At 35.5% G+C, this 23,265-nt stretch overlaps 1 protein-coding gene across 1 annotated transcript; it reads right to left on the bottom strand.

Annotated features, from left to right (window-relative positions):
• Positions 1–8,331: 8,331 nt before the first annotated feature.
• On the bottom strand, positions 8,332–18,831 carry LOC127651994 (NACHT, LRR and PYD domains-containing protein 12-like). Its single transcript, XM_052138059.1, is given in 11 exon segments — positions 8,332–8,926; positions 9,044–9,090; positions 9,716–9,889; positions 10,248–10,421; positions 11,372–11,545; positions 14,909–15,082; positions 15,239–15,851; positions 15,854–17,068; positions 17,557–17,697; positions 17,797–18,072; positions 18,783–18,831. Coding segments are annotated over 10 exon segments (3,522 nt in total). The 5' UTR covers positions 18,056–18,072; positions 18,783–18,831; the 3' UTR covers positions 8,332–8,375.
• Between the last annotated feature and the right edge of the window lie 4,434 nt (positions 18,832–23,265).

Raw genomic sequence — 23,265 nt, 5'->3', positions numbered from 1 at the left:
TGTTTAATGCCTCAGAATGGCGTATCTTCTATTTTTTACTTTCGGTTTGATTACCTGGATAAATGGACTCATTGTTTTTTAACTCCTCCCAGGAAAAAAAAAAAAAAACGCATTGCCGCTCTCTAATCTCAAAGAGTGTGTGTGTGTGTGTGTGTGTGTGTGTGTGTGTGTGTGTGTGTGTGTGTGTGTGTGTGTGGTGGAAATGCACTATAAATTGGTTAAACTGCGATAAAACGTCAAAAAAGAAGATTATTTGAGAGTTACCTGAGAAATGTGATGATGATCTGCGCCACTAGAGGGAGATTGTTCAACTGGATTAGATGACACAACAACTCTCTCTCTTTTACAAAAGTAACTTAAATCATCAATATCTCTATGGTGGCCGAGAGAGCTCAACGTGCTGCAACCTAAAGAAGACGCATGCAAAAAGAAAAAAACACCAGCAAATTAAGAAAACATATTCATCAGTTTCACAACACATGTGTACTCCAAATACTCACAACACAACCAAATATAGAAACGCGCTGCAAAAGTTCACAACACAACCAAATACAGAAACGCGCTGCAAGTAACACAGACCACAACGGAAATGTTTCCGGGGGAACCAAATAAGTGACGAACCCGGCTGGGACGTGCTTACAGCAAAGAACTGATATGGGCTATATGCACGCATAACTTCCGCGTTTGACGCAAGGATGCTCTTGCGTTTCCGGTTGGGGAGATTTAAAGCGGAGGTAAACGGGATTATGGCAGAGTCTTCAAAATTTTCTCGTTGTTTGTTTGAGTTGCCAAAATTTAGTATTAATGATGTGCGAAGAATTGTACGAATGTGCAGTACAACGCCACAGAGCAAGCTTGAGAAAGGTTTCAAGTTTTATGTTTCGTCTTATCTCTGCAACTATGAAGGTAAGTTCAGATTGAACTAGTACGTTATGGCTAACATTGTGCTATTATTTTTACATTCCGGCCAGCAGCAGACTAATCACGCTAATATAAATGTTTGGCATGTAATGTGTTTGTAATTTTGTTTGTAAAAGTGTCAGGTAAAATCAGGGCCACAAATGAGATCTCAATGAAAGCTCAGTGTTACCGCTCTGAGGAAAGCAGAGACTCCACACCAACTAAGAGTAGGACTGGTATTTTGAAAGTGACGTTCAAAGTTCTTTTGAACATGTTCTAAGTTTTTACTTTTCTAACGTTACCACTGTTCATTTTGGATAACCACAGATGTTATCTTAGCTAGTATGGATGTTTATTGTACAAAATGAATAATAATAAAAAATGTAATGCAGTTCTATCAACGACAGATGAATAGCACTGCGTTATTGCAAATTCTAGCTGAAACAGTGGTAATGGAGATACACTGCTGCAAAGTTTGTTTCCTAAATGAGAAGTTGCTGTTTTGTGACTAATGTTCCTTTAGTGTATAGTCAAAGAGTATAGAATCCCACATCAGTTCTCGGCATAGCAGCGCTCTACGATCGGCGGAAGTAATCAAGCATCCTTAAATTTCACCGGAAATACGTCATGCACCGCCGTGCATAGAGCCCATTGACAAGAAGTGAAAGCCTATATATTTTTTTTTATAAATAAACTATAATATTAAAATAATATTGTAATATATTGTATATAGAAATAATATTATAATATTATATTGTAATATTATACTTTTTTTATAGTTCTTCTACTCTTTGCTTACAGCTCAAAATTCTACTTTATTTTATTTATTTTAACTTTTTTCCCATAAAACATACAGAGATTAATTTTTATGACATAAAACTTGTATACAATATACAAAATGTATTAACAATATGTTCAATGTCATCAGAAATGAGAAAAGAACAATGAGCTGAAAACTAAAATAAATAAAAAGATAGAGAAGAAGAACATGAAGGAAAGATATTAATCTTTACATCAGTTACACCAGAGCCATTCTCTCCATGGCTCTGAGTTACACTATACAAATTGTTTCATGTTATGTTTAAATTTTCATAAAGAAAAGTTTCATAAGAAGGTGTAGGTAATGTAGGGTCCAATGTTTTAAAGTTGAGACACTGACACACAGATAAATAACGGATATATAAAACGCATATTTTAACAGTTTTTTTGTAAAGTAAAAATACATTTATTTGCAACCGTTATGTTAACAGCATTATATTTCTGTCCTCAGAACAGCTATTCAGCTGATGGACAATGTGCTGCGTTGTCACGGGAACATCCCAGGTGAAAATAATTACGTTGGAAGTTGTCTTTCATTGCTCCCTTCATCAAGTGCGTTCCAAACGGCTACATAAATGGCACACTAGTGCCATGCTCACTCCAAAGTCCCACTTGAAGAGCTCTGCCGTCTGCCCTTCGAAGGGAGTAGGGCATAGGGATGCTCACGTGCAATAAGCACGTCCCAACCGGGTTCGTCACTTATTTGGTTCCCCCGGAAACATTTCCGTTGTGGTCTGTATTACTTGCAGCGCGTTTCTATATTTGGTTGTGTTGTGAACTTTTGCAGCGCGTTTCTATATTTGGTTGTGTTGTGAGTATTTGGAGCACACGTGTGTTGTGAAACTGATGAAGATGTTTTCTTAATTTGCGGGTGTTTTTTTATTTGCATGCGTTTTTTTCTATTTGTATGCGTTTTTGTCTATTTGCATGCGTCTTCTTTAGGTTGCAGCACGTTGAGCTCTGTCGGCCACCGTAAATATCAGTATTTCTTGAAATTAAAGATGTACCAGGGTAGATTTATGTAAAATGTTAAAGTGTACTTCTTTTAATTTATTATTAATACAATATTTAAAGGGGATTAACCAAGCATTTGTTGTATTTGTTTTTGAAGAATATTACAAATATGTTTGTTATTTAATTTGTTCTCTGTTAGTTCAACACCGTATAATATTAATTTAGGATTGGACACTGTTGGAGAGCTATAACAAATATGACTTTTGACAAGCTAAATAAGGGTTAAAGGAATAGCTTTAATGACTAAATTAAATTCCTTAAAATGTACGGGGAAACAGTGATTACGCATGAATTGTTCATAAATTAAAAGATTCCCATAATTGTCAAATATTTTTATAATATGTTTAATGTCTCTGTTAAACCAATTTCTTAAAAATAAAGATTTATTTGCAACAGTTATGTTAGAATTATTCCAAATAAAGGAGGTGTGAAAAGGGAAATTGTAAGAGTAGCAAATTTTCCAAGCAAGAAAACCTTGCTGGTGAAATTTGAATAATTTGAGAGGATTTTTGAGAAATTTTAAGCCACCTATTTGATTAAACAAGCCATGTTGGATGTGGTTCCAAAGGGAATTCGGGGTGATCAGACATCTTTTTAAGCCAATTGATCTTATAAGTCTTAATTACGTCATCAAAATATAGCATCTTCAGCTTTCTTATTAGTGAGTAACCTTTTCTTAAGTCTTTGGGATTTGTTTTTCCAAATAAAACAGCAGAACAAGTTATTCATATCTTTACAGTTAGAATCTTTAACATATAATGGCTTCATATTTAATCTCTGTACACAAATGTAGTTATCTGTATGATAATGCTTTGTTATAACACTGACGACATCAGAGATCAATGGTTTCATTATGTTTGAAAAAGGGCACTAGAACAATTTTGGTTTGACAAAAGGTGCGTCCCAAACAGCACACTTCTGCTCTATTTGATGTCATTTTGAAGTGTGAGTAGTGCGAGTAGTGTGTTTGTAGTCGGGGCCATAGGCACGTATATATATACACTGGCGGCCACAAGACTGGAATAATGTACAGATTTTGCTATTATGGAAAGAAATTGGTACTTTTGTTCACCAAAGTGACAAATTACTATTACTACTGAATAATTACTATTACAATTTGAAAAAAAAATTCAGAACTTCTTAAACAAGTTCAAAAAGTTCTCGTAAAAAAATCCTCCACGTGCAGAAATGACAGCTTTGCAGATCCTTGTTATTCTAGCGGTCAGTTTGTCCAGATACTCAGTTGACCTTTCACCCCACACTTCCTGTAGCACTTGACCTTTCACCCCACACTTCCTGTAGCATTTGCCATAGACGTGACCGTCTTGTCAGGCACTTCTCACGCACCTTACAGCCTAGCTGATCTCAAAAAAGCTCAATGGGGTTAAGATACTTTTTATCGTCCTTTATCTTTGAAGACTGTAGTTACACCTTTGTATGAAATCTTCAGTTTATTGGCAATTTCATTGTATAGCCTTCATTCCTAAAAACAATGATTGAATGACGAGTTTCTAGAGAAAGCGTTTTGTTTGTTGTTGCCATTTTTGACCTAATATTGACCTGAAGACATGCCAGTCTATTGCATTCTGTGACAACTCAAAAACAAACACAAAGACAATGTTCAGCTTCATTTAATGAACCACATATCTTTCAGCTGTGTTTGATATAATGGCAAGTGATTTTCTAGCATCAAATTATCAATTTAGCATAATTACTCAAGGATAAGGTGTTGGAGTGATGCTGCTGTCTAGATTTGATCAAAAATGACTTTTTTCAAATAGTGATGGTGCTGTTATTTACATCAGTAATGTCCTGACTATACTTTGTGATCAGCTGAATGCCACAAAAAAATAAGAGTTACATCTGTACATTATTCCAAACGTTTGGCCGCCAGTGTATATATGCCTTGGTGCTACTAGATGGATATGTTCAACTGAGATCACTTCACCCTGGATTTGACTGGATAGGTGCTTTGAGTTTCACATCTGTAAATCAAAGGTATATTGGTAGGGTATTGTTGATAACCCATAGATCTATCTTGAGAAAAGGCCAATGTCAAGTTGGCAGACAGAATTTGCATGCCCCGCACCCCGGACCCCGGACATATGGGTATAAAGGGAGCGGGCAAACGTCTGTTATTCAGAAATGTAAAGTTTGTTGTGTGTCCAGCGAGCTGTGATGACTACGACTGCTTCACTCACCTCTACTAAGAGAGCTGCTGTTGGATCCTACGGCGCATTCCAGCGGCTTCTCCCACTGCACGCTTGTTTTGAACAAAGAATATTCCTTTTTAAATGATTTAATTGTTGATGGTTGAACCTGATCTCAGGGTTATCATTGCAACAGATCCAAAAACTTAAACCTGCTTGGGACACATACAGTGTGTGAGTTTCAGAAAACCTGCAATCAATTAAAAATTCAGACATGGAGCTGTTGCTTCTTACAGTAAGAAATGAAAAATGTAACAACATGAATTTCAATTTGCATCAACCACGATAAGTGTGAATAGCCGACCAGCACTGGATTTACACAAGTAAATGCAAAGCTTCATTTCCTTAATGAAGATCACCTTTAGGAAGAGGGTATTACTGAAATTACTGTCGGTGAATGACAGAGAGGGGAGGGGCAAGTCATTTTTTACTGTCAACAAGACTTACCCATCAGCTGAAATATGTTTCTAGACCAAACAGTTCAATAGTTACAAGTAAAAAGAGTTCTGGTGGTGCCAATACAGGGTTTGGCCTAGAGACCCCAAACCTAATGTAAGGGGTTCATTTGAATCTTCATGAGGAGAGTAACTACATACAAAATGAATTATTAGACTTCTGGTTTGTTTACCCTTACACAAATTAACCATGGTTTTGTTACTGTATTGCTTTTGTTTATGTAAACTTGAGTGCATAAAGTACTGTATCTTTTACAACCGGTCACAGTGTAACACTGACAATGCAAAAGGCATTAACCTACTGATGGGATATTCATTGCAGTGTTTTGTGTTGAGCATATTCATGTGTTGTTGTTTGATAGACAGATCTATTCATACATGTTATTTTGATGGAGATAACCGTTTTGGGGGGACCAAAACGTCCAGGGAACACGAACAGGGCTAGACATCTACAAACAACAATCGACAGAGACTGAACAAACAACCGGGCTTAAATACAGAGGGGTAATGAAGATCAAATGATCTGGTGAGAACAATGATTGAAAGCTGGCAGTGATGAGGGCCGGGAATTGTGGGAATTGTAGTTCATGAGAGGTGACACGAGAAACACGGGGCAGACAACCAGGAATCGTAACACTAGCACAGATCTCTAAGCTGTAAAAATAAGGGAATCAGAATGAATTTACTTTACTCAATGTGATCTAAACATTTCTGTTTTTTCACAACATTAGCTAAATCCATCTTCATTTCACCATTCACTTAATTTCACTGGTTAATCTGCTCACTTTCCTTTTAACAAACAAGGTAGGGATTGATCCTAAAATATCAATACTTGCGATACTGATTCTGTATCAAAAATAGCAATCCTCACACAAAAATATAGATTCTAAAAAAAAATTTTTTAAACTAGGGATATTATTATTTGGTTACCATGAAGAATAAGAGAAAATTATCATTAACTTCAAAGTGAAATAAAAAGGATTAGGCCATATTAGCAAATATGTGCAGGATGGGAAGATTTTTTAACATCTTAACATGCTGAAAGACACAAGCAGACAACAAGACTTGTTCAAACAAGAGGAATCAGTGTCTTGTAGAGGTATGAGAGAAAATTCACACCAAAATAACATATCAAAGGTGATATTTCTTATGGGTTGGTGTAATTGTTGTCAATAATTAAAATAAAATAAATTGTTAACCATTGTTTTACTCAAGTATATTGTTGTAACTATGTTTGTCCATATGTTTTTTTGGCTTGAAACCATGGTTTTACAACAGTAATATTGTTGTAGTAATAATGGTTAATTGTGGGGTAACTATGGTTTTACTAAATACCATTGTTAAACCATAGTTACTGTAGTGAAACATTGTCATTTATTTCAAAACTGCAATATTTTTGAACAATTGTTTTTTGTATGCAACACTTTCCATACCCAACATGAGAAAACTAGGAAAAACATTCAGTAAGATCAAGGGTTTCTGTACAAAAATTAAATGAAAGTGGCTCATGATTTAGAAACTATAAATAAAAAGACAAATACACATGCAAAATGTTAGAAAATAAATTAGGCTGCATCCTGCCTCCTATTTTGGTCAGGCCACAGCACCCCATCTACATCACAAGCAAAGTTCTCCCTAGATAAACAGCAGGGAAAGAATCTTCTGGAGTGAACGATCCAGTCACTGAAAGCATTTGGTCTATGACTCTGGGCATAGGCTTGTAGCATAGGCACATTGATTGGTTATTAGCTGTGCAAGTTGGGAGTTTATGATTGACTACACTGACAGTGCATTTTTGGTTGTGTAGTAAAAGGCCTGATACTTTTACAAGCCCAATATAATTATATTCTTAATTATTTTATGCATCACTTTGGTCTCTGCTGTCCAGACTACTTGTGATAATTCATATTAAAAAAGCATGTTTGTACATTACTTCTTGTAATGGGCATAGGTGGAAGGGGGGTTCAGGACCCCTCCCTATTTGAGGGTTGTCCCCCCCTAAAATATCATTAAAATATGTGTATTGTAAATAATATAATATATTCTTAAAATAATTGTTTAAGGAATAAAATAATACAAATACAAACGGGGCAACAACAAAAAACCCCTTGGTGTCCCCTTCAAAAATTGCTCTTGAGAATTGTTATGTTTATTATCCCCCCAACATTTTGATGAAATTTTCGCCCCTGGTAATGGGCAATAGGTAGTGTTTAGAGTCATGTGCACATGCATGTGTAAAGGTGTGTTTATGGCAGCAGGGTTTTTGGAAACCATTTTTTCCACCCAAAAACATGCCCTTATTAAAATTATGATTTCACACTAAGCATGTAACCATTTTTTTGTTGTAGGAGACATTGTGCACATCCCAAAAATAAACCATGGTGTTACTATTGTAAATTATTTTGATTATACAATGATTTTGGTAGAAAGATTTTTTTTTATTACAATAGTTGTAGTTTTCCTGTATAAAAATTATGGTTTTATAGTAAGTGTAATAAAACCATTGTACATTTTCAGAAGAAATGGATTGAAGTGCTAGAAACCAAAAATAATTCTGAGGGAACTCAAAAGCAATTTAGAAAATACATTCTCTCCCTGGCCTCAACATATTTATCCTTTTATACTATTTAAAAAAATACAGCTCTGCCTTCCTTGATCATTACAGTAAATGTTACACTTTTATCATTTAACTGTCATATATTAATTTTTTAACAGTTGTCTCCTAAATTATAGTTTTTTGGAATTTATGTAGATAATACAAATGATTAAAGTATCATAGTTATTGTGTATCCTGTGGAACATTAAAATAAATTAACAGTTACAGCATTAAGAAAAACACTTCAGCTGTCTTTCACATGGAAAATATGTGTGTGTTTGTGTGATTCCTGAAAACACGAGAAGTCTATTTTGTGAATGTGTGAAGATATAAAAGATGAGTTTAAAAGTGTGTAAAAGTCATGCATGACCATTTAAGAGATCACTCCTGTAAAGTAGTAATCTGACACAGAGACACAGAGGAGTCAAAATAAACCCCAAATCCAGCATAGAGGGGTTCAGTGAATGTGGTGTTGAATGTGTGTAAGTGTGTGAGTGTGTGTGTGTCAGAGACGCTGTAGAAGGACAGAGTGCCGGCTGACCAGTCCAGATACACTCCTATTCTGTGACAGGAGTGTGAGGGGACAGAAATGTTTAATTTCTTATTATTGTGACAGGCAGTGAATCTGTAATTAGAGCAGAACAGACTCCAGGATTTTTTGTTGTACCCAAACCAACTGTCATTACAATGTCCTTTCCTGCCGATTCCATTATATGCCACTGATACATCAGCCTCTCTCCCGCTCCATTCAGTCTCCCAGTAACAGCATCCAGTCAGACTCTCTCTACTAAGAACCTGAAGACACTCATCAAACCTCTCTGGCTGGTCAGAATACGATTGAACATTTATCACACGTTTCACCTTTCTGTTCTCCTCAGACAGAATGAGATGTGTGTTTGCTGTATTTGGATCCAGAGTGAGATGACAGAAATCTGAACATAAGAAGAAAGAGAGAGAGAGAGAGAGAGAGAGAGAGAGAGAGAGAACCCCATTTATAACACTTTAAAAAACTATAATAAAGTGTTTTGGTGTACTGTAGGTATACCTACATTTGTGTAGCCCTGCTTTAATTCTGAACGTTCCCATATTGTCCACACTGTAGATAGTAAAACACACACAATTTATACAAAACTGGTACATTTGTGCTGAAGACAAACAAATTTCAAATTGTCTCTTTTCTTCAATGGGGATTTTGGGATATTATATACAGGGGTCTGAAGACGTGTTTTTTAAAGTTTCAATCTATATTTAACTTTAGCTACCTAAAAACACAAAACACAATGTATATGGTTAGAGACATTGAACACCAGAAAAATTTGATACAACCTCAAAGAGATGCTCCAAAATGCATCCACCTGACACGTGTACATTGACAAACTAAAATATTGCAGACTGATGAAAGAAATATAAATCCATTCAAAATATAATAATTATACATAAAAGATATATAGCAATAATACTACTGAATTACCTTCATTTGGAGGCTTTTCTCAGCAAATATTGACATGTGATTAAATTGAATTAATGAATTAATCAGAATACCGTGTAATTAATTCAAATATTTTTTTTTAAATATGATACTAATTGGACTTTTTATAGTTTAATAGTGCATTTTCATTATATTGAAAGCATATAAATTTCAGATATAAAATAACATGAAAGTTAAAATGAACTGTGCAGTACAATTTTTTGTGTGTTTTATATGTATGATGTATTCATACTTGAGTTTGTCCAGTGAGCATTTTGGATCATTGAGTCTCTCAGTGAGCAGTTTGACTCCTGATTCTCCTGGGTGATTGTAGCTCAGTTCCAGTTCTTTCAGGTGTGAAGTGTTTGATATCAGAGCCGAAGCCAAATAACAACAGCCAACCTCTGTCACCATACAGCCTGATAGTCTAGAAACAGACAGGCGAGTAGCTTGATTATTTTTGTAACGAATTATCATAACACAAACTGCCATTATTAGCTGTTTGACCCCTGTCCTACTAATCAGCATATTATGCTTAGTTTACCATTTTCCTTTTGGATCAGTTTCTAAACCCATAAGAAAACATCAAATGTACCCAGTACCTAATTTTCCTCTTACTCAAATTAATGAAATTTTCTCTTTCTCTATGTGTCTCTATACTTCTTCAGAAACATTAAAGAAAAGAAAGTCCCAAAGTACACAGATACACTGGAAATAACATGTTCCAAACAAATCTGACATCTGAACTTTGAACTTGGTAAAAAGTAGTCTAAATTCTTCAATACCTCAGTATCTCCAGTGTACAGTTTGTACTCTTCAGTGCATCAGAGATCAGCTTCACTCCTGAATCCTGCAGGTCATTGTTACTCAGGTCCAGCTCTCTCAGGAGGGAGTTTGATAATTGTAGAGCTGAAGCCAAACTTTCACAGCTCTCATCAGTGAGATAACACAAATGCAATCTGAACAGAGGAGTAATGTTTTTACAGAGTTCAGTATATGTACTTTGCAGTCAACCTATATGCTATTTGTAAAGTAACAAGTTTTAGCTTTTAAGTTTTTTAAGAGTTTTTAAAAGTACACATTCCATGTACTCTCTCAATATATCAACATATCTTAATATAATTATAAGCTAGATGAATATTATTTATAAAATAATTAGCAACATGCTGTTAAAATGGTTCTAAATGGAGATAAACACATTAAAGCACTGAACATATCAACTTACCAAACAAAACCAAAGTTATTTAATTTAAACTAGCCATATGCTCAATCCTATTACATAAAACTATAAATTAAATCTATAGAAGAAATACATTTTTCTACATCTATAAAATTGGCATCTGGTAAGCACAGTTATACTGTAAATTGAATTGTATCATATGCATGACCAAATGTAACTCATGAAAGCAAGCTACTATGTGTTTTGACTTGTTATCTGTTAGCCAATGGCTTGCTCACATTTGACATCTTAAGCCAATATGCTCACTAGAGTCAACTGATTTATACATATTTACATCTGGATTGTTTGTAATGCCTGTTGGGCAGCAGCAGGTCTTGTGATTTGTTTGATTGTGCTGTAGCAGCAGCATGTTCACATGCTAATTCTGTATGTATGTGTGTGTTTTATCAGCAGCAAGTCTCAGCAATATCATGTGAATATGTTATACACACAATAACATGCTAAATCTTTATGAGTGTTGTCGTGGCTGAACTAATATAATACAAATAATCGACATACTGTATACTGTATTACAAACAAATATTCTGCTTGTACAAGATTTGGGATCCAATAATCCTCAAATACTGCATAATATATAGAAATAATTTGGAATAGTTTGAAATAAAATGGAATAAGAGTACAAATAAAGGCCGTAAAAACCCAGAATATTCTGGAATCTGAACTACAAACCTAAGAATGTTTAGTTGACAGTTTGTACTTTTCAGTCCATCAGAGAGCAGCTTCACTCCTGAATCCTGCAAGCCATTGTTACTCAGGTCCAGCTCTCTCAGGAGGGACTTTGATGTTTGTAGAACTGAAGTCAAACTTTCACAACACTGACCAGTGAGATTACAGATGGCCAATCTAAACAGAAATATTAAATAACAATATATACAATATATATATACATATTTTACTTTTAATAATTTTTCCTTAAATGTCTATACACGTTGTAGTGCAGTTTTTTTTCAGCAATGAAAACAAGATATAGCAATATAGCAATGAAAACAAGCCATTTTGCCAAAACATTTGTGACGACGCTTTAAATTCCTGTCTGATATCTTGAGATGTTGCTTCAATATATCCACCAGTCCCTCCTGCAAATATCCCCCACAACATGATGCTGCCATCCCCAATATTCACAGTTGGGATGGTGTTCTTCGGCTTGCAAGCCTCACCCTTTATCTTCCCAACAGAATGATGGTCATTAGGGCCAAATAGTTCAATATTTGTTTTTTAAGGCAGTTTTGGAGCATTTGCTTCTTCCTTGCTGAGCAACTTTTCAGGTTGTTTTGATATAGGACTCGTTTTACTGTGGATATAGATACTTGTCTACCAGTTTCCTCCAGCATCTTTACAAGGTCCTTTGTTGTTGTTCTGGGATTGATTTGCACTTTTGCACCAAATTACGTTCATCTCTAGGAGACAAAATGCATCTCTTTCCTGAGCGGTGTGATGGCTGCATGGTCCCATGGTGTTATACTTGCGTATTATTGTTTGTACAGATGAACGTAGTACCTTCAGACATTTGGAAATTGCTCCCAAGGATGAACCAGACATGTGGAGGTCCAAAAAACTTTTCTGAGGTATTGGCTGATTTCTTTTGATTTTCCCATGATGTCAAGCAAAGAGGCACTGAGATTGAAGGTAGGACTTAAAATACATCCACAGGTACAATTTACTTCAATTACCCTATTAGAAGCTAATTGGCTAATTGCCTAAAGGCTTGATATCATTTTCTGGAATTTTCCAAGCTGCTTAAAGGCAAGCATGTATGTAAACGTCTGACCCACTGTAATTGTGATATAGTCTGTTAAGAGTGAAACAATCTGTCTGTAAACAATTTTTGTGAATATTACTCATGTCATGCACAAAGTAGATGTCCTATACGAATTACCAAAACTATAGTTTGCTAATATGAAATCTTTGGAGTGGTTAATAAATGAGTTTTAATGACTTCAACATAATTGTATGTTAACTTGGTATTCAACTGTGTATATATATATATATATATATATATATATATATATATATATATATATATATATATATACACACACACACACACACTGGTGGCCAAAAGTTTGGAATAATGTATAGATTTTGCTCTTATGGAAAGAAATTGGTACTTTTATTTTCCAAAGTGGTATTCGACTGAACACAATATAAAGACAGTGAAAAATTACTATTACAATAATAAAAAAAAAAAAAAATAAAATAAAAAAAAAAAATATATATATATATATCAGTGGAGATTTCTTTAAGACTGCAAGGGAAGCTCAGCTTCCCCTATAATGTCAAAAAAATAATGGTCAAATATGTACTATTGTGTAAACAATTTATTGACTAAAAATGCGTTAGAACACGTTCATCTCGAAGACGAGTTCGTTCAGAATCAGCTACATTACATATAGCAGGTCGGCTGACTCGATTTACTTCTCATACATTCCCGTAGCGTCAGTGCATTTCCCTGTTGAAGCCGAGCGTCCATTGACTTCAATGGGGCTGCTCTGAACAGTTTTTTTCAGTGCTCCGAAAATAGACGGTCATTGGATAAATGCTGCGATTATGTCCCGCCCACGGACACTCAGCGTCTCTGGGGGTGAATGAGGAGTGGGCTGGCCCGGACTCCGGGCTTCTGCGTGATGATTGGAGGATCTGTCGAAAGACTGCATCTCCTTTTGATTGACAGCGAATCTGTACTATAAGAAGTCACTGAAGCTATTTCGCGCTCAGTCCCATCGCGGATTTCTCAAGTGTAGTCAAAAGACAAACTGCTGCAACCTATTTCTTTATATTTGTTTGGCGAAATTGCTAGTCAATTTGCATAATACATTTCACACAATTATACACCACATTCCTTGTTTCAGTTTTACCAAGTTTAATATATTTTGTTTTAGAGCGTTCGTTCGTTCGTTCGTTCGTTCGTTCGTTCGTTCGTTCATTAAACTAGCTCTGCTGGCCATTGAGAAGACACTGGTCAAGTCACTGGAAAAGACGCCTAGTTGGTACGACAGAGTCACAGTGCATTTTCTCGAAAAGGAACGTAGGGCAGAATTTACTTTTAAATAAGTTTATAATGTAGGCCGAAAATGAGCTTCCCCTCTTTGAAAGACCAGCAGCTGCCACTGATATATATATATATATATATATATATATATATATATATATATATATATATATATACACGAAGTTCTTAAACTACTTCAAAAAGTTTTCATTAATTCCTCCATGTGCAGCAATGACAGCTTTGCAGATTCTTGGCATTCTAGCTGTCAGTTTGTCCAGATCCTCAAGTGATATTTCTCCCCATACTTCCTGCAGCACTTGCCATTGATGTGGCTGTCTGTAAATGTATCATGATTACTCAAGGATAAGATGTTTGAGTGATGCTGCTGTCAAGATTTGATCAAAAATGACTTTTTTCAAATAGTGATGGTGCTGTTTTTACATCAGTATTGTCCTGAATATACTTTGTGATCAGTTGAATGTCACTTTGGTGAATTAACGTACCAATTTCCTTCTGAATTTCCCAGGGGAAACATGACATAGGTGGAGCATGACCTCACCTCATTCATGGGCATTCTCTGCGTCTGGGTAGGCTAATAAACTGTTTTATGGGGACTTTCCATAGACATAATGGTTTTTATACTGTACAAACTATATATTCTATCCCCTAACCCTAACCCTACCCCTAAGGCTAACCCTCACAGAAAACTTTCTGCATTTTTACATTTTCACAAAACATCATTTAGTATGATTTATAAGCTGTTTTCCTCATGGGGACCGTCAAAATGTCCCCACAAGGTAAACAATTTAGGGTTTTACTATCCTTATGAGGACATTTGGTCCCCACAACGTGATAAATACATGCTCACACACACACACACACACACATGTTGGTGCAGCTATCCTTATGAGGACTCTCCATAGACATAATGATTTTTATTCTGTACAAACTATAGATTCTATACCCTAACCCTAACCCTACCCCTAAACCTAACCCTCACAGAAAACTTTCTGCATTTTTACATTTTCAATAAAACATTGTTTAGTATGATTTTTAAGCGATTTGAATTATGGGGACAATAGAAATGTCCTCATAAACCACATTTATAGCATAATACCCTTGTAATTACTAATTTGTAACCTAAAAAAATGTTCTCATAAACCACATAAACAAGCCCCCACACACACACACACACACACACACACACACACACAAACCTCAGTATCTCCAATGAACAGTTTGGACTCTTCAGTCCATCAGAGAGAAGCTTCACTCCTGAATCCTGCAGGTCATTGTTACTCAGATCCAGCTCTCTCAGGACAGAGTTTGAGGATTGTAGAGCTGATGCCACAATTTCACAGCAGGTGTCAGTGAATCCACAGCTGTCGAATCTGTCAAACAAAGTTTGATTATGTTTACTTGATTTAGAAAGACACAAAAATGCAGCTCAAATTATGAAAGCTTTTTTATTTGCTTCTATAATATCTAGTGGTTACAAATCCAAATATTTAAATCTTTGCTACTTAAATCATCTATATGTTACTTACAGGGCTTTTCTGCAACATCTCACAGCTGGGACTAGTCGCATATTGCCTGCTGGTGAGGTTTCGTATACTTTTGGGTTGAACTCATCCAGCACCTCCTCTGACATTAAGAGTATGTGGGCCAGTGCTGAGCACATTGAGGATGGGAGTTCCCTTCCTGGAGAAACATCTGAACACTGATATGTCTGCATTTCCTTAAAGAGTGAGTGGTCTTTTAGTTCACTTAAACAAAATATAAGATTGATCGAAACTTCTGATGAGACGTTCTTGTTTTGTAATTGCTTGATGTGTTCAACAATTTTTGTGATGCTCTCTTTGCTGTCTTGAGTTTCTGTGAGAAGACCTTTGAGCAGTTTCTGATTGGATTCCAGTGAAATGCCCAGCAGAAAACGTAGAAAAAGGTCAAAATTTCCTTTCTGACTTTGCACTGCTTTGTAAATTGCCCTCTTCAGTAAGTCATGCAGTAAGACATAGTCTTGTTGTTCTTCAAAGAAAAACTGAAGCTCCTCCATGTTCTTGTTCAGATAGCAGAAGAAAACGTGCAGTGCAGCGAGGAACTCTTGAACACTTTGATGCACAAAGCAGAAGACCTTCATTTCATGAAGTCCAGCTTCCTTTTAAAGAGCTCAGCGATCATTCCTGTGAAATTAGAGTCTTCACTCACATCAATACCACATTCTTCCAGATCTTCCTCATAGAACATGGTGTTTTCTTTCGTTAGCTGCTCAAATGCAAGCTTGGCCAGCTTCAAAACAATAGTTTTATTGGAATCTAAGAGCTTATTATAGTTTCTTTCTACTTTTTCATCATACTTCTGGTTCTTCATGTTCATCTGTATGATCAGAAAGTGAATGTACATTTCAGTGAGCGTTGTGCGAATGTCCTCCCCATTGTTCTTCATGAGAATTTCGTGAAGAACTGTGGCCGTGATCCAACAGAACACAGGAATGTAGCACATGATGTAGAGACTTCGAGACGTCTTGATGTGGGAGATGATTTTGGAGGCCTGAGTCTCATCTTTGATTTTCTTTCTGAAGTATTCCTCCTTCTGTTTGTCAGTGAATCCTCGCACCTCTGTGAACAAATCTACATGTTCAGAAGGGATTTGATTGGCTGCTGCAGGTCGTGAGGTCACCCAAATGAGAGCTGATGGAAGAAGTTTCCCCTTGACCAGATTTGTAAAAAGTTCATCTACAGATGATCTCTTATTCACACTGCTCAACATTCTCCTTTTAAAATCCAAAGGCAGTCGACTCTCATCAAGTCCATCAAAGATAAATAGCAGCTTACGCTCATAAAATGTGGTGTCAATTAACACTTTCATTTCAGGATAAAACTCCTGTAGAAATGCATGGAGACTGAACTCCTTATCTTTAATCAAGTTAATCTCTCGGAAGGGAAGCAGGAACATGCAGTCTATATGCTGATTGGCTTTTCCTTCAGCCCAGTCCAGAATGAACTTGTGCACAGAAAAGGTTTTTCCAATGCCAGCGATTCCCTTGGTCAGAACAGTCCTGCTCTCCTCATTGTTCTCCATCAAACAGAAAATATCATTGTGGCTAATTGGTTTATCATTGAATTTTTGTTGTTTTTCATGTGTCTCAATCTTTTGAAACTCATGCTCATTGTTGATTTCCTCACTATCGTACTTTGTGATGAAGAGATCTGTGTAAACACTCTTGAGATGCATTTTATGTTTTTTCTTGCCCTCAAAACTGTGTTCTGCTTTCTTTTTCATGTTGGCTTTGTGATGTTTCAGGAATTTTTTCAAGACTAATTCCTCGGTTTGATATGGGCAAAAACATTTTGAAAATTTTAGCATGAAGGAATCCCCTGTTTAGAAATAAAACATATATTTATGAACTTAAATACATGAAAAAGAATATAATGTCTCATATTTGGTATATATATATATATATATATATATATATATATATATATATATATATGTGTGTGTGTGTGTGTGTGTGTGTGTGTGTGTGTGTGTGTGTGTGTGTGTGTGTGCATAATATACATTTATAGTAATATCAATGTTAACAGATTATATATTTAATTCTGCTGAAACAGTTACAGTACATTTAAAAATCATAGTAATGAAGTGGGTCAAATGGGTGCACCTTGTTTTCCTGTATTTTTCTTTACTGTTTCTTGCACTGAAGGCGTTTGTTGCTCTGTGATGGAAAAATATAAAGAATAACAGTAAAACTAAATGATTCAAAATTAAATAAACATTAAACATTATCATGAGTTTGAAAATAACAAATTTAACATTAAACATTACTATATATATAATAATTATATAATAATGTTTATATGTATACCTTTGTAGTTGAAGGTTACTGGGCCAGTGAAATTGTTTCCAGTGAGTAAAGGAGCATTTACACTTGCACCTGTTTCAGCATTCACTCCAAAATAGATTTCAGAACAAACTGGGCTGGAAACCGTGACTGGAGAACTTGGCACTGCAATAGTGAAAGTAAAAATTATTTATGATTTTATTACATTTCTAACTTGTACGCTAGATTCTTTCTTACTTTCTATTGTCATTTTTTCTTTATTACCTTCCTTGTACTTGTTTTCTAGCTGTTCAGCCAGTTTGTGGTGTTTCATCTTCTTCAGGATGTTCAGTGTGATCTTCACAGCTTCTTCTGGTTCATAACGCTCCATCATCAGATCCACTGTGTCAATGGCATCTGTATTTTCCAGTTCATCAGCTGAAATTGACGCTTCTTCTTTTAAATGCCATTTAAACCTCTTTAGTTTGTTTTCTTCCAGCTCATCCAGTGTTTCCAGGAGCTGTTCTGGAATAGATGCCATCATCTATTACTGGGCTACTTCTGCTGGGACAACAAACAAATAAATAAATACATTTGACATATTGATCTCTGCAGTGGTAATACTGTCTTTTATACCACAATGTTTAAAAGTTGATTTTGTGTGCTAACACCATGTACTATTTGATTAGTGCATAATTTCTGGTTTACTAATCAAATGTAATCAAATTAGTACAGGTGGTCAGAGTTCCTTGCTTCCATTAAGCACAAAATATGCAATTTGAAATATCCATATGCGGAGAAAACTTTCTGAAATACATACAATGTTTGATTCAACCTTTAATTCAAATTGTAATTTTAATTGAAGAATTTATTAAATTAAAAAAATGCTAAATATAAACATTTTCACTAGTGGATTTGATAAGATTTGATATATTTTAGACACGTGTTACATATAAAACAAGATTAATATAATGTAGATTTTGTACAAAATGATCAACTGACATCACAGTTTGAATGCAGAAGTTTAGAAACAACATTGAAGTGCAGGATTAGGCCTTTATCACAACAACAATAAACCCCCTAAAAGAAAAGAACTTAATGCACTTTGATACATGTTACAGGATTTGAACAAATTTAGGTTACGAGTCACTATAATAATAAATGAGTTCCTGAGTCAAATAAACACTTTCTTCTATTCACAATAGTACGTTCACCTCGTTATAATCACACACTGAAAGTAAATCATGTAAAAATAGTGAACGAGAACTTACCAGAACCTCTGTTTAAAACATCTTCCCCTTAAAGTCTCCAAACAATTCCTCACTTTCAGAATATAAAAATATTACCACCATTTGTCCCGTGTTAATGCTCAGTTTCTTTCAACAATATGGCCTACTTTTAGATAAGATGTCTTTGGTTTCTCCTTTTGGCTTATAGCCAAAACTGTAAATGCCTTATTGAATTACACACCTTATTTACGTGTCAAAGTCTCAGGGTAGTTCATGTTCAAACATGTTACAACATTTTCCTTCAGTATTTGCACAGCTATACCAGAAGATAATCGCAGTATCTAAAATGTATATTTTACAATCTTCAATTTAATTCAAGTCTGTATTATTTGTGAGCAGATTTTGTTAATGCAATGGCACAGATACAGCAGCTAGATATGAATAATATCATCCCTAATATTTTTTTAAATAAGCAATACAATCTTTCCTATACCCTGGAAATAGTATGCACACTTTACTGTCAGAGAAAGTATTTGAATTAATCTCTTTCAGACTTTACATTGCTTAAAGCTATACACAAGAATACATTTAGTCTATTGGTAGACTATTTCAAATGTCGTACCTCATTCCTCATTTAAATAATTGTTAAATGCATTGTTTGTTTTTGTCTCTAAATACAGTGTCTAAGCTACTGTGTCACAAATAAACCATGTTCTACCTCTCCTAAATTGGTTTATGTAATTCCTATGGAAAAAGTAGTTGGTCTTGTGTAAGTTGTGTAACACAACCGGTTTGAACTGGTTTACACCTTAAACAATATAACAGTTTAAGATAAGAAAATTTGAGGAATTGAGAAAGTACTTCCTAGTAACTTATCCAGAACTCCTGAAAAAGTAACACGCCTGTTTATTATTAATTAAATGAATGACCTACTTTTACAGAAATCACATGACCACATCACTATAGTTTCAGTCACCATACTTGACATTTCCCGGGGATTTGTTAAGATAAAAGGAGAAAAATTATCCAGAACAGCAAAATTAAAGATGTTGTATGCATGCTGATTGATCTATGCATTATATGTTATGATTTATTAGAAAATTTTAGAATGCAAAATGCAAAAGAAAATCAAAAGAAATCTAACAAAAATAGGGTGTTAAGTTGTTATAATGGTCACACTATTAGGTATAGGTGTTTGTTTTTCAAACTGACTTCATAGCTGTTGACTTCTGAGAATTACCACCCTGTATGTTTTTGCCCTCTGGGGTAAATAAATGAATTTGCTTGCATTTTATATTGCATATACTGCACAAAATGTAAAATGGTTATGTATTTGTAAACTGTACCGTAACCGTGCAGATTCTGTGCCTGCTAAATGTGTTTATTTATCATTTTTATTTTGAGAGAGTAATAATTTGGATAAGAGTTGAGAGGAGTGGAAGAACAACTCAATCCCATCTGAACATGATTTCTTCACTGATTCAGCGTGCTAATGAAAGTTGTAACTCAGAATTCAGAAATTAGAGCTTATAGAGATAAATTGCATTGGACTGCCACTAGTTCAACACTAGAGAGTGCTATACTGTAGCTATGGTTAACTGCCCTTTACAGTACACACCAAGTTCCCTAGCATGTTTATGTATGAACACACATCAGGTGTATAATCTGTCATTATGCTTATAATCAGGTTACATTTACATTTATGCATTTGGCAGATGCTTTCATCCAAAGTGACTTACACTGCATTTATTACAGGGACAATCCGACAGTGGGTGCACCTGAAAAATACATTTTTGACCTCTATGCTGTTGATGATGGTGATGAGCAGGAACAATAGATAAAATTAGGGGCTCAGTTGAACTCTCATGGCCTATGCTAATTTAATGGCTGTATTGTGTGCCTTACCACTGTACATGTTGAACATGTCTCTATATCATAGTTTGGCACATGCAGGTCATGAAAAACTGTTCTCTTTGATTTCAAAAACCTGGTGCTGTTTGAGACCCACTTGCATTGATTTTTGCAAAAGATTTTTGATATGTCTGAAGGTAAATTGCCCTCCAAGTTAAAATTACTTTAGGCCATGCACCCCAGCCACAGGGCCCATGGACACATTTATTTTTGCAATTTTTATGACCAATTCTTTCTGTACAAGAATGGAAAGACATTCAGTCTAAACCCAAAACTGGGCAATGTTCAAAATTGTTCATCCTATAGAACTGAGTGAAAACCAAAAGACAGTTGTGCCCATGCTAAGTGTGCAGAAATGTACTTGTGTGTAGCTGAACTAAAGAACAAAACTGAATATTACCCCAGATTGAAGTATAAACTAGCACAAGGAAATTATGTTGACTCCTTACTTAGATTAAAACAAATGATGATTTGAAGGATATGAATATCTCAATTCTGCCTGGCTTCGATCTGATGGTAAACCCTTTTAACTGACCCTATTGGACCAACAGCTTTAGCTTTGATGTTTGTGTTGTTAGTGTCTTTACAGAAATCTCTGAATCTGTTGAAGAATTCATTGAAGGAGCTTGGGAGGATTTTGTTGAAGCATCATAAACAGTCTTATTCGGTGTAGGGAGATATCTATTGTTTGCCTTTGGCATACACATGGGAGTTATTGCCCTTTCCTTAATTGTTTGGAAAATGCTCCATTGTTGCTTTTCCTATGTGTTCAAGCATGCTTACATAACTATTAACCTCTCCAAAGAGGATGAGTGTCTGGTGAAGCTGGCCACAAACCTCAGGACCCACCTGAAGGAAAAAAACACCAGTGCCCTGTTGTGAGTGGGAGGTGGGAGAGCCTCCTCATGGGGACCAGAATTTTTAGGTTCTGACATGTTCGTGGGGAGGTGATGACATGTTTGTGACCCATCAGGGGAGCACATGCCATTTCTCTGTTCTCTTTAGTGTCTTCACTGGTAGACCACTGTGGGGTATTGGACCCCAAACAGTCTAAAACGAGGGAGTGAAGGGGAAAATTTGCATCCCTCTTTGCTCTTGAAAGTTACGTATATCTTATATTTCATAATCCTCACTTATTCTTATTCTTTTCCTAAAAGGTGCAAGTAATATGTATGTAATCAGAGGGGTGACTGACAGTCTGGCCAGTGCCAGGAGTACAGTAACTATAATTACTCATTTAGCCCGGCCTCTGGAGAATGTGCATTTTATGTTGTTTTTCACTTATTCCATTTCATTTTTTATTATAAAATGAAACATATACGCTATTGAACCGTTTGAGTATACTGAGGATTGATTAAACATAAGTAGTAATGTAAGAGGGAGAGATCGTAGTTCTGATTTATTTTGTTATTATCTTTGTTTTATGGTTCGTAAAAGTAACCATGAATGGACAACACATCTTCCTCATGTCTTCAATGAATTGAAACATGAAGGTACTTCCTGACTTTACTATTATAGAAGGCAACTAGATGCAGCAATGATGTGCTCTCTTGTGCCCTTTTGTTCCTTCTGTGCTCTGTCCTAATGTTCCACAGATGGTAAGGCCCGACATTTCATCAAGGTTGGGGAGAAGGCCTCTATTCCTGAGAAGAAGACAGCACTTACACACTGCATGTTTAAATAACTCATTATTTACAGATATTATACCCTCTCAAATGTGACTTTGCCATAGTCGAAAACAACTTCCAAGGATTTTAATTGCTCTCCTTGTGACCCCTCTGACATAAAAAATAAGGAGTAGCCATAACTGATAGCTAACCTCAGATATCTGACCATAAGTTTGTTTATGGGAACTTGATTCATGTTGTGGCTAACAATTGTTTTTCTGCACAAAGACGGAAACATTCCATATTTGTAATGTGTTACAATGTTTGAAGTTATTAACCAACAAGAATGCTAGAAATTGTGGTACGATGACATCCTTAATGTAATTTGCATTAAACACCTTGTTGATGAGAGAGGTCAATGGAGAATTGCCAGACTGGTTCGAGATGACAGAAAGGCAACAGTAACTCAGATGACCGTTCTGTACAATTGCGGTGAGCAGAATATCAGCTCAGAATGCACAACATTCTGAAGTGACTTCTCCAAAAGATAGTTGCAGCCAGGGGTCAGCTGACCTCAGAACTGTTGGACAGAGATGCCAAGCCATAATCAGGAATTCACATGCCCTTATAATTTTTGAATTATAAAGATGAACAGATTTGTCTTGCTGTTGATGAAACACTACTTAAGTGCTATTTCCACACCAAAAAAAAAAAAAAAGAAATGCAACCAGGAACAGCAAGCTGAGTCTAAACATACTATAATATGCACTGACAGCTCAATCTTCAGAGAGTTCATGAACATTTATATTTGTTGTATTAATGTGGTTTAAATCGGCTTTGTTATTGTTCTTTCATGCAAACCCTTCACTTACTGTATGTGCCAGATTATAATTATTATTATTATTATCATTATTACAGTTAAAGTAATGAGAGATATATTAAACATATGAAATTCAGAGGAAAGAGATGTTTAAAAATCAATTACAAGTGACAATATGTATTGTAAT

Source organism: Xyrauchen texanus, chromosome 11 (genome assembly GCF_025860055.1).
Source record: "Xyrauchen texanus isolate HMW12.3.18 chromosome 11, RBS_HiC_50CHRs, whole genome shotgun sequence".
In the NCBI taxonomy this organism is placed as follows: Eukaryota; Metazoa; Chordata; class Actinopteri; order Cypriniformes; family Catostomidae; genus Xyrauchen; species Xyrauchen texanus.
Note: the sequence above shows the minus strand (reverse complement) of the source record. Positions and strands in the feature narration are given on the sequence as shown.